Genomic DNA, 16,544 nt, shown 5'->3' with positions numbered 1-16,544 from the left:
ATGGTTTTCCCTGGGTATATGCCCAGTAGTGGGATTGCTGGGTCATATGGTAGTTCTATTTTTAGTTTTTTTAAGGAACCTCCCTACTGTTCTCCATAGTGGTTGTATCAATTTACATTCCCACCAACAGTGCAAGAGGGTTCCCTTTTCTCCACACCCTCTCCAGGATTTATTGTTTCTAGATTTTTTGATGATGGCCATTCTGACTGGTGTGAGGTGATACCTCATTGTGGTTTTGATTTGCATTTTTCTAATGATTAGTGATGTTGAGCATCCTTTCATGTGCTTCTTCTCCATCTGTATGTCTTCTTTGGAGAAATGTCTATTTAGGTCTTCTACCCATATTTTGATTGGGTTGTTTGTTTTTTTGATATTGAGCTGCATGAGCTGCTTGTATATTTTGGAGAGTAATCCTTTGTCAGTTGCTTCATTTGCAAATATTTTCTCCCATCCTGAGGGTTGTCTTTTCATCGTGTTTATGGTTTCCTTTGCTGTGCAAAAGCTTTTAAGTTTCATTAGGTCTCATTTGTTTATTTCTAAAAGGTTTTCAAACTGTGTTCCTCCTGAGGTTCTGGGTAGTACCTCAGGAAAACCTTGTGTCAGGGAGGAAGAAGGCTCCTGACACAGGCCTGCCTCTTCCCTGCCTCTGATGATGGTTACATCCCACACCATGAGTGGGAGGAAAGGCTGTTATCATGGTGGGCATGTCCCTCACTGAAATCCACATCTGGGTTCTTCTGTATGAAGTGACCTTAAGAGTTGCCTCCTGGTCTTCAAATTTAGAGGTCACCCTCATATATGCTATATGTCATCCAAAGCCCCAAACTCTAAATTCTTCTAGTATTAATGAAAGTACATAATACAGGTATATGCATCTTGAAAATGTTAACAATCACTCTGCTTCTGAATTTATTTAGAATTTAAAGGAGGGTGAATTCATTTGGTTTTAAATAATCTTATCTTTAAAAATTTTAAAGTAGTTTGCTGATTCTGCAGCTTAACAGGGAAGAAACATTCCCCTTGACACTATTTAAGGTATAAATATCGACACGTGTTTTAATGAGTCATTGGGTATTGCTATGTAGTGTTATATGCAGAAACCAAAAACCTGAAAATGGAATTAATTATATTATTTTAATTTGAAAAGACGAAAATAAAAAATGTACACATACGAAAATAATAATTCAAATGAAAATGTGCTGTTTTTTTAAAAAAAGAAACTTACCCACTGACTACCAAACTGGATCATGCCATGGGGGGGAAATGAAAAGATGATGAAGGAGAACATAAGGGAAAAATAAAGAAATGATGAAAAGGTAATTACCATGGGAAAAGATGCAATAAAACATCAACTTAAACAAATAATCTAAGAAAAAGAGATCCATTTCACCCAATCACCACTCTCAACAAAAATAAATCATGGGGTAAAATAAACTGTATTTCTGAGTATAGAATCAAAGAAAATAGAAATCAAATTGAAACAACGGGGTATTTATTGAAGAAAAGCAAAGCCCGATCTTTAAGTACATTTCTACTTGATCTTTAAAAGAAATGGAAACTTTTGTGTAAATAAAATATTTCATGCGCTATTTTCTGTGGCCTGTTTTTTGTATGCAAACTCTGGATACTCTATATTTGTATAAACAAAGTAAGTAGCTTTCTAGCTTTCTCATTTGCTTGTGAAAAGCAAGGTTTATGTAAATACACAACACCTAAGCCGTTAAAAGGTATATCTGAAATTCAATGGCCACTTGTAAAATTTTGGGCTGTCTTTATATTAAAAAGAAGAAATTGACAAGAGCAAAGGATAAAGGGGCATTCCATTATTATAGTAAAGATCAAACACTTGTATGGGGGAACGTGGTCTTTTTAATCTAGTCAAGTGAGAGACTTCTAGAAACAGCATCCTCCTCCACCAGGGCACCCAGTGGTGCATTTCCACATGGGACATTCAGTCTCCACTTACCTCCTGTCCTCCATCCAGGGCACAGAGTTTGGTGCTTTGCTTTTTGGCATCAACTAATACATTAAACATTGTACACACAGAGGCTGGGATGCGCAAGTCAGTTGTTTTGCTTGCCTTTTGCAGCTTGAGTTCGAATGCAGTTCTTGTTCTATTCATTAAAACATGAATTCAGAGTAAGAACTTCTGACATATGTCCCACCTGTTTTGTAAAAGTGAAATCAAAACTACAAGATGCTAATTTAAAACATGCAAATATGGGGTGTGGCATTGCCTGGGAGCGAGGAGGTAGGATGCTCTTCTTTTCAGGTGTCTCGTATGAAAGATCAGACTGTGGTATTTTATATTAAACATAGCTTTTGCAGTTGCTCAGACAATATTTCTACCCAAATGAAGCTATTTGTTACATCTAGTGTGTACTTTTCATGGAAAAACTTCATAGTTGCGCTTAACTGTCTGAATGAATATCCAAGTAGAAAAATCACCTGCTTCTCTATGTTAAAGCAGAACAAATCCTCTGTGTGTGTGTTCACCACATCAAAAAAAGGACAAGTCTAGAAAACACTAAAACACCATAATCAGTGTGCAATGGAGAATGTGTAATTCTTTTATGTCATTTAGGTTTCTCTTTCAAATACCTGAAGTTGCATTTAGGTTTTTTAAAGAAACTGCATAACAGGTAGTTTGGAAATGGTTTTGCCAAAGTATCCAAAGAATATCCATAGATTTGATACATCAGAATCACAGATGACGAACATGAATTTTTTTAAACATTAAATAATCTAATTCATGGCCTTGCTTTACAAAGCCATTAAACATTATTCGAAAGACAGGATTTTTCTTGCTTTAAAGAATTCAGGATTATTAATTGCTCCAACCAGAATCTGTTATTCCCGTATGCTGCCCTCATTGTTCTTGCACATATTGTGAACAAGGGCGATGGGGAAAACAATGCTAATTAGGATGCAATACTGATTTTGTAAAAAGTATTAAAGAAAAGGAAAGCACATGTGGAAGAATCCAAAGCCTCATAACTTATTTCTGGTTAAGTTCTGAAAGAATGTAAATAGATACTCGGAATTCATCCGATGTGGATAGAGAATGCCAGAAAAACAGAACAATTGATGGCAATGATCACCCATGGGGTTTGCCATGTCATTTCACAGCACACAGACACAGTAAGTAATGCATAAAGTACTTAACAGATCTCCTCCATATGTCTCAGGAAGTATTGCTTTGGGAATTTAAAGCACAGTATTCCCAGAGGATAATAAGCACAACAGAAAGGATTAATACGGTACGGGTGCTATTGATGAGGCTAATGGTTAGGAGACCCGAGAAAAAGTAGCAGGCCAATTTTATCAATTACACGGGTCCCCAGAATTCAGGTCAAAGGACCTCATGTCCTTGAAATTTCGGAAAAGTGGTACATGTTGAAACCTTCCTTGTGACAATTATATAGAAGAGACTTGGTGAAAAGTGGTATTTTGGGGGTTGGCAGAGTAAGCAGCAACTTGAAAATACATGTCTACCTTTTGACACAGGCCTCTATCATATCACTGGCCATTAGTTTAAGTCTTTGCTCTAAGTGATGGGCAAATTCTTGTTCTGGCCAGTGAAGATCAAATATAAACATTTGCAGTGCATCAAGTTTCCAAAAAAGGTCTTCTGATGTTGCTGAGCCATTGCTAGAAGAACAGGGAAAAATGAAGAACATCGTGAACTTCCACTGTTAGCTGCGTCACCAATACATTGTTTCTTCTTTTCTGTATCACTTGCCATCAGTGAAAAAATACTCCGTAAACCCCCTAGTGATCAATACTTTTCTTTGTTCAACCTTCTAATTTTCCCCTTTCACTTCTTCTTAATGAATAAGGCAAGGAGAACAAAATGGAAATATAGTAGTAGGGTTTCATTAAAAAGGGGTAAAATGAATAATGACTCTTTACTAAGGAAATCAAATTATATACATAGGAACAAATATCTTAAATCGTTCTTTACCAATCTCTAGGATAAAGATAAAATACACATTTCCTCCTAGATATTCAGAAAAGTATGTTTTATGCCAGAAAATTCATATAACAGCAACTAGCAGCTTTAGTTAACTCATGCATATGTGCCTCTGTCATCATGATGACAGCCATGATGATGGCTTCTGTTTATCTGTAGGTATGTAGCCTTCAGGGCCTTAAAATTCTCAGTTACAGGTAAAGGTGAAACAGGTACTGGGAATGAAGTAACAGGCTGGGTAGGGAAGCAAATCTTACTTTTACTTTGAAATGCTTTGTGCCTTTTCTCGTTCATAATCAAACCTAACTTAGTACCAGGTATGGTCTAACAGAGAAAAGATATTCAAGGTGCTCTCAAGTTGGAGCACCATCATATATTTCAGGTCCTTCCATCTATCTAACCATGGAGCCAAGGTCTGCTATGCATTCACTACTATGGTAAAGTTACTCTAGGGACCATATTTTCACACCATGTGAGAAGGTAATTTGTGTCAGAGTATACCATATTTGAGTAAAGGATAATATTATTACTTTTCATTAAGCAAGTATACAGCCTAATAGGAAAATAGATGATTTGAAAATAAAATATTCCTATGTATACTGAAACTTAATTGTAAAAGAGAACAAAAGAAAAAGAAAAAAACAAAAACTGCTGTATGATTCATTTCTGCTTAGCTTTCCAAAATTTTAACATACACTAACCTAAAATTTATATTTTAGGTTTGTAAAAGAAAAATATTAAAATAAAATAAACTAACTTATCACAAGGGCATGGTAGAAAAATTTTATAAAAAAGTCTTTTAAATAACCACATTGTTTAGCTAAATATATCTTAATTAGCCAAGCGTAAAAACAATCACCTCCTGCTCTGGCTAATTAAAAGCTTATTTCTGCCCTGCAGCGCCCAGCATCTTCGCTCCATCACCAATCTACTGTGCTTTCCTCCTCCCATTTTGCCAGTAATTCCTCATGATCTCCTCGTCTAGCCAAGATGTCCTCCGAGTTAAATTCTCAAGGGAATGATCACAGCAAAGCAGTGAACACTACCCATAGCACTTCCCTCACTCAATATCTCCAAACCTTAATATTCAGTGCCCCAAATGTATCATTGAACAAAAGAACCAGACAACCATGCTGACATTGCTGCAAAAAATGTTTGAGAAAACACTATAGTCAATTTTCCATTTTGCCATTTATATAATAAAAAATAAGAGAAAAAAGTCCTGAAGCAAAATCCTCCTGTACATCTGTAGTGTACAATTTAGTAGATAGAGGAACTATGTTTTAAGAGCTATTGAATATAATTGTCAAAGAAGCAAATCTACTTCTTATAATATTCTAATTTGGAGAAATATAAGTAACAGCACAACAAAACAACAGCAACAAAAGCCACCATCAAAACAAACCCCCAAATAGTAAAGGTAGAATTCTATTAAAAATGGACTTTCTCATCGTATGTGACAATTAAATCTTTATAGAGAAGATGGATATATGTTTTTTCTGTTCTTTGATGTTATGGTGAGATTCTGAATGATACATGTGCTTAATTGGGAATGTAAGTAAGATAACAAGAGTTTGTTATAATCAAATAGATGAAAAAATGTAAATAGGTTTTCTCTCAAGCTGGCATGTATAACCCACAATTTATTCAGAGCTTTTTCATTTTAAAATTATTTCTAATCAGTGACCTATCCCTAAAAGTATTAGTAACAGATTAAAGAATTCAAACGTGAAAAATGGAGTCTGAGATAATTTTCTCAAAACGCCAGCAGTAAACTTACCTGACTGGCATTCACTTCTAGAGCAAAAAAACCCAGAATGAAGATTTTACATACAGCGAGAGATTTGGAGGAGCACCTCTTAAGGTGGTTTATACATGAGTATGTAGAGATGCATCTTCAGACTCATGGCTAGTTTGGTATTATTTCTCTTTACTTTATCAGTAGTTGTATTTTTAACTCCTTATATATGTGAAATGGGATTTTTTTTCTTGTTATTTAATGCTTTATAAGAAAAGTTAAAAAAAACTTTGCAATGACATCAGAACATGATCAGTAATTCTGGCCACCTTGACACAAAGCCTAGTGTTGAAAACCTTGGCAGGTAAAGATAATGGTAACTAACTTGTAAAACATAATTTTTTATTTGCCCAGAATGATGAAAGTAGAAGCACTTTATTTACAAAGTCACAATTTGTTATAAAGACAGGACATTCCTGTCCTGAGACAGGTTATTTTTAAAAAGGGGCTCCTAATAATGAGATTTAGGGCTCACATATATCTCAAAGCTAATAGAGTAATTACAAAAAACCCCCACTAAATTTCACAAGGCAGTGCCCAAAATAGTGTTCTTCATTAAAATCAAGGATGTTAAACAGATGGGAAATGAGGAAGAAGAGTTAAATTAGAAAACCATGTAAAGAAGTACAAAAAAAATCATAAACTTAGAAAGGTTCACTACACTTCCTAGATAACTGAGGACACACAGACACCACTTGTAAAGCCCAAAGCATTTGCTTGTAAGAAAAAGATTCACATGTAACCTAATATCTTAATAATTATTATGAGTATAGTGTTGATGTTTAATTTGGAGAAAAACTGCCAAACTATTTTGCAAGTTATCATTCTCTTCCTTGGTCTTTGTTTCTCTCTCTTTTTTTTGATTATATGCAGATTAGACTGGGAATAGATTTGACATGTGGTGATGGGATAGGTTTTGGATGTCGGACAACTTTTTAATCAGTATATTCTCTGGAAGCAAAATATATTAATAATCGGAGTGAGAGCTTTGGAGTCAAGCAAACCTGGGTCCAAATCTTGTCTTTGTCATTTGCTTACTGTGAGACACTCGTAAGTTTTGCCTTTTGACTTCTTTGTGACTTAGTTTCCTTAACTGTAAAATAGGGAAAGTGACATTTACCTCACAGGGTTGTTACAAAGCTTAACCGAGATAAAGAATTTGGCACTTTATATAACAAATTCTCTATAAATGGTAGCTGATTTTCTTCTTATAATTATTATTCTTTCTAGCTGACTTCATGAGAGACCTTGTGCAAAGCATGGGCTGTTATTGAGTTCATTTGCTGTGAGGCTCATACTTTTGACAACCATACAGTTATGAGTAATAATGATGATTGACGATACTGTAATAATAATTATAGTAATAACAATCATAATGTAGAATAGGAGTGGTTATCATCTATCGAGGCCCTATGCTGTGCCAGGCACTTTTCAGTTTTTTAAAAAATTCTCACAAAAAACGTCTTTAAGTTAGGTGCCATAACCATTTCAGAGTTGAGGAAACTGAGGCAAAGGAAGACTTAACAATGAATAAGCTGGGATCTAAATGTGGGGCTGATCGATTTCAAAGCCCATGTCCTTTTCACTTTAATGACTCTTGGTTACTGAATCTGCAATAGGTAGGCTCAGCAAAATGTGGAGTTAATAAATATGGTTTGTAATGATATAAAGATTACTTAGGGCTCCCCTGGTGGCGCAGTGGTTGAGAGTCCGCCTGCTGATGCAGGGGACAGGGGTTCGTGCCCCGGTCCGGGAAGATCCCACATGCTGCGGAGCGGCTGGGCCCGTGAGCCATGGCTGCTGAGCCTGCGCGTCCGGAGCCTGTGCTCCGCAACGGGAGAGGCCACAACAGTGAGAGGCCCACGTACCGCAAAAAAAAAAAAAAAAAAAAAAAAGATTACTTAAAAATAACAAGGTGCGTCAAATGATATATGAAAGGACAAAAGAAGAACTTGTTGGTACTGAGAAACAAAGGACAACCCATTCTCTGGAGCCTGCATTATTATTTCTTTAAAGGTGAGACTAAGATTAAAGCAGAAAAAGATTATGTTCTTGAAACTGTTCTTACAAGGGTTTTTCTACATATACAAGAGAAATCAAGTGGCAGTAACAAAGCTGGAGCCAACTAAGGATCCTGGAGATACATACCAACCGTTAACCACACTGCTTGTCTGAATATGGAGAACTCTGGTTATACCACTTAGACTAGAGTCTACAACCTGGGTCACAAAATGACCCTTGCCCCACAGATTACATATGAATGACATCAAACCAGTGAGTATTTTTTTTTAAAAATCTATATTATTTATCATTGATATGCTAAGCTTAGCTTAATAGCTTCAAAAACTCAAAACAAATAAAATCAAACATAGTATTCCTCAACCAATGATAAATGCCATGCAATCTAAACACATCTGCACAGAATACAGCCCAGGCCATGCACCAGCTAACACAGCACCAGGAAATAAGTGAGGGATACACACGTGGACTCATATAAAGAAGCCATCCACGAAGGAGTAGAAAAGCTAGGAATCTGTGGAAGATTAAGAGGCAGACTTGGAACTTTTGGAAGAGCTACATTGGGAAGACTGTTGGCGATATTCCTGTAAAGAAACAAACAACGTGGGAAGGGACCACCATAAGCAATAACTACAGATGGCCACGTGTAAAGTCATAAGGTCAGCATAGAAGAGACAGGGGCTCTGTGGACACTAGGCAAGATACCTACTTGACAGGCTGCCATGTCTCTTGCTCAAAACCTCTGTGAATTGACTGGGCGATGGAGGACTCCATGAGATCCACGTAGCGGACAACCAAGGGCACAAAGATTTCTTGCAAGTGTTTATGAAATTTTCCATTACATAGAAGTGCTGAAATAGTCAAGCAGAAACAGTGTTTGTCAGAGGGATAATATCAGGCATTTGGAAAATATAGACGAAAAACTTTTCTGGAAAGAGTCTGACACAGAACCAATAAAATACAGAGGTCTGGCCCCTCACATTGGATATCGTGTCATGAAAATTGATCAAGAAGTACAATTGACCTCCTATATATGGCTGTCAAAACCACAGATAGATTATATCTCTATAAAATGTTCCTGCCAGGTGGTATGGTTTTATTTTCTAAGAGGTTTAGCACACAAGGCATCTGACCACTTGCTGGAGATTCAAGGGAGCTGCCGAATTCCCTGAAGGTCTTGACACGTGTAAATACAGCAATTAAACAGAGTTAGAATACCTGTGGTATGCTGTGTATCACAGAAGAGCTAAACCTGTTCAATTCTAAGAGATAAGTTTGATTGCTTCTAAGAGATACACTAGTTTAATTCAGCAGGAGGGTGACTGTGGCCTTGCGAATGTCTATTCTGCTTCATGCACTTTTTAGTTATTTGTGGATTTTCTTCTTAGGCATTTACTTTTTCACATGGGTATTAAAAAAGTCAGCATATCACATGCATTTTTTAGTTGTCCGTTAGTCTTCACTGAATTATGATATAGGACATCCAACCTGAAGCCGTTGCAGACGTCTAAGAATTTGCACTACTGGGACAGGACTGCTGGACAACATGCACTTACCTCCACTAAAAGATGGCTGCTTTCTATGCACAGGTCATAGTTTTATTAGAACACAGGTCAGTGCTGTAGACTGAATGTGTCTCTCCCAAATTCATATGTTGAAATCCTAACTCCCAGTATGATGGTATTAGGAGATGGGATCTTTGGGAGATGATCAGGTCTAGGGCAGAGCCCTCAAGAACAGGATTAGGATCCTTATCAAAGAGACCCCAGAAACATTCCCTTGACCCCTTCACCCTTGAAGATACAGTGAGAAGACAGCTGTCTGGGAACCAGGAAATCTAGCTCTCCCCAGACACTGAATCTGCTAGTGCTTTGCGTACCGCAAAAAAAAAAAAAAAAACAACTCAGTTACAACATGAAAAAGTGAAAAGGTTACCAAAACGATTATATTCAATGAACTGAAAAGTAAACTTAACTCAGAGAACATGATTCCTGCAGCTCTGCTCTTTCTCAAGATTATTTTGAATATTTGGGGTCTTTCTGCAATTTCACTCCTGTGTATATATCCAAAAAAACAAGAACACTAATTCAAAAAGATACATCCACCCCAATGTTCATAGCAGCATTATTTACAATTGCCAAGATAGGAAGCAACCTAAGTGTCCATCAACAGATGAATGGAGAAAGAAGATGTGGTATACGTATACAATGGAATACTACTCAGCCATTAAAAAAAGAAAGAAAAGAAATTTTACCATCTGCAGTAACATGGATGGACTTGGAAGGCATTATGCTAAGTGAGATAAGTCAGACAGAGAAAGACAAATACTGTATAATATCACTTATATGTGGAATATAAAAAATATAATAAACCAGTGAATAAAACAAAAAAGAGCCAGTGGGAAGGGGGAAGGGGACTAAGGGGTATAAACTATTAGGTATAAAGTAAGCTCCAAGGATATACTGTACAACACAGGGAATATAGCCAATATTTTACAATAACTATAAATGGAGTATAACCTTTCACAAATTGTGAATCACTATATTGTACACCTGTAACTTATATATTATACATCAACTATATTTCAATAAAAAAGTGAACACTGTGAAAATATTCAATGCGCTTATAATACGCATTGAAAGCTGGATAATTTTACATTGCTATACAGCTAGACTGTGTGCCTAAGCCTTCATTTATATGGCTTACTAATAAAAAGTATAAAGAACCTTAGGCTCTGCACCTTGATAGGTACTGTTAAATACTGTCATTATTTTTAAGTACACCAAAGCCAAAACATATGCTAGTGTTAACAAATCATTACCTCTGAAAATAAGCTTTCTACCTGATCAGTTCAGATGCTACTTTATTATACATTTAGAGATTAGGTATGTTGGCTATTAAGCCGTACTTACTTTCTTAAGATGAAGAAGCACATAAGGAGAATCACTCTCAGTTATTATTAAATGTTATAATGATTCTAAGACTAAGTAGCAGTTGACTCAAATGTGTTTCTAGCAAGAGCTCTCTTATGTAACAAATTATATCTACAAATGAGCACTCTGCCTCATCCATTCAAATGCTACTTTACTGTACATTTAGAGATTAGTTATGTTGGCTATGAAATCATACTTAGTTTGTTAAAATGAAGCACATAAGGAGAATCACACTCAGTTATTATTAAATGTTATAATGATTCTAAGATTAAGTAGCAGTTGACTGGGATGTATTTCTAGCAAGAGCTCTCTTTTTTGATAGCCTTGATAAGCACCGAATTCATTATCTTGTTAAATAAGCCTACTTCTCTTCTCTTATTCTCACCCTAGGAGTGAAAATAGGGATTGTCCACCTGATCATTATACCAGCAACCTGGAAGTTGTACCAGAGGTCTCTCCTTCACTTCCTACCTCCAATCAGTAGTCAAAACCTGCATATTTTATATCCTTATTATCTTTCTAACACTTCTCATCCCTCTCTTCATCACCACTGCTGTTGTCCTAGTTCCAGCCTTCTCATCTCCTGCTTTGGCTAATGCAATAATCTCCTAACTGGTCTTAGGCTCCTAATTTTCCTTCTGCCCATTCATCTTCTTAAAATCTCAAGCAGAGGGGCTTGCTAAAATGTAAAACAAATAATGTACCTCCCAAAGATTATAATCCTTTAATGGATCCTCAAGAAAAACTTCAAAAGCCTTAGCATGGAATGAAAGCCATCTATGAGATGTCTTTTTTTTTTTTTTAAAGATTTATTTATTATTTATTTATTTATTTTTGGCTGCATCGGGTCAGTTGCGGCATGCGGGATCTTCATTGAGGCATGCAGGATCTTTCGTTGCGGCATGCGGGTTTTCTCTTCTCTAGTTGTGGCACACAGGCTCCAGGGCGCGTGGGCTCTGTAGTTGTGGCGTGTGGGTTCCAGAGCGTGTGGGCTCCGTAGTTTGCAGCACGCAGGCTCTAGCTGAGGCGCGCGAGCTCAGTAGTTGTGGCGCGCGGGCTTAGTTGCCCCGTAGCATGTGGGATCTTAGTTCCCTGACCAGGGATCAAACCCACGTCCCCTGAATTGTAAGGTGGATTCTTTACCACTGGACCACCAGGGAAGTCCCTATGAGGTGTCTTAATATGACCTCTCTGGCTCTTTTCGTTTGCCTGACCCCCCTACTTCCTGTGGTCCAGACATAATGATTTTCATGTTTCAGTTCGAGTATACACTTTCCCCTCCAAGTCTTCCTTGAAATGCTTCATTCTGCTGTCCCTTTCCCTGATTACTGGTTTCCCATGTTTATTCTCCACCCTGCACAGGTTTCTACTGTAGTCCATGTTATACTTCTGTACTCATTGACATATCTCTTTCTTCCTATGAGTGTGCAAGGTCCTTGGAGAAGGGACCATGTCTGTATTCTTAGTATCCAACAAAGTCCCTGGCTAAGAGCAAGTGTTCAAACGTTTGTTGAATGAATGACTACCTGTATACACTATTAAGATTACTACATAGTTACTACATTATTATTCTGTATAAGAACGTCTGAGGCCTGTGTAGCTCTTCATATTTTCTATAAAATATATAGTACTAAATATTTTTATGAGAAATCCTATTTTTAGACCCATACGTCCAAGATCATGCTGCTAAAAGTTCTACTGGATATGAATGTTGTCTATTTTATGTCTCTTATTTTATTACTATTATTATTCTTTCGGCCATGCCGGGTTTCGTGGCTCGTGGGATCTTAGTTCCCTGACCAGGGATCAAACCAGGGTCCCGTCAGTGAAAGCCCGGAATCCTAACCACTGGAACACCAGGGAATTCTATGTCTCTTATTTTAATGAATGTACCAAAGGGAGGATTTTCTCTGTTCAGTCATGACTTGATAGCAAACTACTGCATCCTGCAGAATGAGGAGAAAATGGAGAGTTCCTGTATTTCCTAAGAATGGTCACAAATATTGAATTCTGGCCAAAAGTTTGCTTACGTTTCAGCAGAGTTTTCCTTTTCATTAAAGTAAATCCAATTATAAACCCATGTTCAAAAGTTTTAGAAAATTGGCAATTGGTAGTATTTCTTTGGTAATCAGGTTCAGGAAAGGCGAGGAAGAATGGAGGGAGAGATGGGATGGAGGGGAGAAAGAGGAAGAGGAAAAATGAGAAGAAATGAAGAGAAAATACACATAGAAAGGGAAAGAAAGAAAAGGGAGAATCCGGTTTCAAAAGGCAAGACTCCTGGAATACAGATGACACTATACTTGTGTATGTAAAGGCATGCTCCTTTTCTCAGTTGTCCATATGCCAGTTTGCATCCCATTCCTATCAGACACTGTCAAAAGCCTTCGTAATATGTAACCCCAGGCATCAGAATGAGTGTTTCTATCTTCTGCATATGGTTTAATAAGGATAGATTAGGATTTGGGGCTGCCACCTGTCCAAATCAAGCCTTTTCAAGGCTCCCATTGCAAAAGCTCATTGGAAGAGGCCAGTTCTCAATGTGGCCTCATCCAAGAACGCTTCTGACATTATACCAGAGGTGTGGAAGTAGAAAGAACTGCTCAGAAGGAGTCTCAAATAGTGGTCACGAGAACATAAGTGGAGGATTAGCATCTAGTTGGTTGATAAAAATATTTTTTTCCAAAAGATTCTATTCTATATCCCCAAATATCACCTTGTCAGAAAATAGGGAAGCATCAATGACATCAAGCCCAACAGTACAATCAGAAATGGCAAAGAGAAAGCAAAAGGCTTAAATAAAAGGTAAACTAGGGGGGCAGATGTGCCCAGTTATTTTGAGCATCCCAATAATTAATAAATTAGTGTTGATTCTTTACAGACCCAAAAGAGTCTTACATTTACAAAAGTACTTGTCATAGGCTTTTAATAGTAAGATTTCAACACAGAATTTAAACTACAATCCAATTAATAACGATTACTGAGACAATAACCACTGGATAAATTAAGGATAAGCAGATAAAAGAGTTCACATACTGTGTTTAGGGTAAAAATGCGCTGTTGACTCCTGAGACCATATAATCCAATTTTATATCTGCATTCCTCCTTCTAATTAGTCAGCATTAGTGGATTACTAGGAAGAATGAAACTCCCCCCTAAAATTCTAATTCTAATTAGGCATTTCAGAAGGGAATGAGTAATTTATGACCAGCAAAAAACCACAAAAAATACCCAACCACGCGAACCACAATAAAAACAATAGATTTTGCCAGAAAACAACAATTATTCAAGGGACTACAAACTGTACCAATCCTTAACAATGCAAGCACCATGGACTAAGATATAAAATTAATAGATCACTCTCTATGTTGACAAATACGTATAATGGGATCCCCATCACAGGAAATATGACTATGGGCTTCAGGAGAAAAGCCCGGAGGACTGCAGCCTAGAACAGCAGTATGTAAAAAGAAAACACATACACACAAACCAAACCAAACTTCCTCCCCACTCAGATCTAGGAATAGCGCCCAGCCAAGAAGCTGGCACATTAAGCAGGCACTCAATAAATATCTGTTTATTGAATAATCCACCCCCTAAAGGAAACTCTGAGAGCATCCTGCTGAGGTTTAAGTAAAATAGAAAACTCTTCAGTTTTTATTCTCCTTTTAACTAAAAATTTGATAAGCAATTTTACATAGTTTGGTAATATTTAATGTATACTATACTGGAATGATAACCTCCTAAATCCACACCCAACTCTTCCTTTCCTCTCAGGGCACTTGTTAAAAAATACCTATCTATCTATCTATCTATCTATCTATCTATCTATCTATCTATCTATCTATCTACCTACCTATCTATCTATCTATCTATCTATCTAGAGATAGGAGGTAACAAGGAATGAGAGCACTGACGTTATAATGTTTATTATTTTGGGGGCAACAAATCCAAATCAAACAAAACCAAGTTTAAAACTATAATTAAAAATGTCAGGGCTTCCCTGATGGCGCAGTGGTTGAGAGTCCGCCTGCCGATGCAGGGGACGCGGGTTCGTGCCCCGGTCCGGGAAGATCCCACATGCCGCGGAGAGGCTGGGCCCGTGAGCCATGGCCGCTGAGCCTGCGCGTCCGGAGCCTGTGCTCCGCAACGGGAGAGGCCACAACGGTGAGAGGCCCGCGTACCGCAAAGAAAAAAAAAAAAAAAAAGTCATAGCACAGAGTACACATAATTGAATTACAGTTTTACAATCTGTTGCATTATAGTTAGTACTGCATATATGCCCATATCCTCCACTAGCTTATATGCTTTTCAAGGGCAGGAATTGTTTTTTACCCATGTATCTGTAAGGTGACTGGGATTTGGTAAATTGTAGGCATTCAGCCCCCGTTTCTTGCAGAATTAATTCAGGAAAAAATCAATATAAACATTAAGCAAGGCTTAGGGCAAAAATAAGCAAAGTCTCGTGGTCTAGCAATTCTCATGCTGGATTTTATGAGACTAGTATTAAAGCCAAATGGAAATGTCTGAAATTTTACTCCAGTTACATACAACCTTCTGATCTTTGGGGTTATGTCCCACAATACCGTCCCGGTAATGGAAACAACTGAGTACGGCTGTAACATGATCAATAGCCCTCAAGTGTGGGGTTCCTGACGTTCATGGCCTTCAAGAGTTAAAGATGTTTCTACAAATCCATAGTGAAGAACACTGTTAGAGCATTTTAGGTTACTTTCTCTAAGGCACTAATTTCTAAGAAAATATACAGATTAAAATTTTAAAATGTCTACATGTAGTAAAAAGATACTAGAGCAGTACTGCAGCATTCCATTTAAGAAAAAGCTAGTGACTCCTTGCTTTTTCATTTCTTTTACTATATTAGTCAGTAAAACAAGTTCTGACACACAATTTTGAATTCAATCAGCTCTTGGGATTGGTGTTAAATACATTTTTGAGTTTTAGTGGTCATTTCATCATTTGTAAAAGAGCTATAAAACTAACCTGGCACACAGCTCTGCTATAATCTAGAAGTCATATCCTTTCTGCATTATTCCTAGTAGATGTATATACAGATATAACTGTAAACACCAATTTGTGAATTTCAGAGGTACAGCTCATTTAAGCTCTTGAGGTAGAATGACACGCAGGTGCCAGCCCTCCATATTTCAAAGCCTGAAAATTAACCTAATATGCAATATGGTGACCTAACTGTTCTTCATTTGAAAGAAATCTAAAAAATAATCTCTGATACAGCTGAAGTGTGAGAATAACCACCAGGATTTCCACCTCTTCATTTCTTAATGAGTTTTTTGATAATGAGAGGTGACTTTGCCAGTCACTCTGGGCTCTATTATGGCTAATTTGACTCCACTTCACTCTCCTTGTTAATTATTAACACTAGCCTTTTTATCCTCATGAGACCACATTCCAATTTTTCTTTTTTCCATTTTTATGAGCCCATCTTTATGAAGGTGAAAGTCTTGGAGGATAGGTTTTCACTTAGTGTAGAGCCTGAACATTTATTATTCGTTTAGGTAGAGACGCTGTGACATTGATTATATAAGCACGGGTGTTCTTAAGGATGGCTTTAATGTGCTAGCAATGTGAAAAGGCTGTTAATTAAAGAAGAAGCACCGTGGTATTTTTCAGCTGGGAATCAGTTCCCAACAGAATGGTCATTTGCCACTTGCTAGCATATCCACAGATTAAAAGGTGACTAGCTCCAAGAGTCTGTCTTTCGGTAGTACTGAAAGAGATGATTTGTGCCATTTGCAGATGGCTTTCATTTGTCAGAAGCAGTCACTTGCCATACGGATTATCGACA

The 16,544-nt window shown here is 37.3% G+C and overlaps 1 protein-coding gene across 3 annotated transcripts in view; it reads right to left on the bottom strand.

Annotated features, from left to right (window-relative positions):
* Positions 1–16,544, bottom strand: part of CADPS2 (calcium dependent secretion activator 2) — a gene marked incomplete at its 5' end in the record, with an annotated part of 490,811 nt that overhangs the window by 62,132 nt on the left and 412,135 nt on the right. Inside the window, 5 exons of one of the 3 annotated variants that reach the window (XM_082661437.1) lie at positions 1,226–1,240; positions 1,967–2,114; positions 3,496–3,651; positions 8,255–8,374; positions 8,500–8,641. In XM_082661437.1, the coding sequence (XP_082517563.1) occupies positions 1,226–1,240; positions 1,967–2,114; positions 3,496–3,651; positions 8,255–8,374; positions 8,500–8,641 (581 nt within the window). The remainder of the gene's footprint in view (positions 1–1,225; positions 1,241–1,966; positions 2,115–3,495; positions 3,652–8,254; positions 8,375–8,499; positions 8,642–16,544) is intronic. The other 2 variants (XM_082661438.1, XM_082661439.1) reach the window with 2 other exon arrangements.

Source organism: Grampus griseus (assembly GCF_964374135.1).
Source record: "Grampus griseus genome assembly, chromosome: 9".
NCBI lineage: Eukaryota > Metazoa > Chordata > Mammalia > Artiodactyla > Delphinidae > Grampus > Grampus griseus.
Note: the sequence above shows the minus strand (reverse complement) of the source record. Positions and strands in the feature narration are given on the sequence as shown.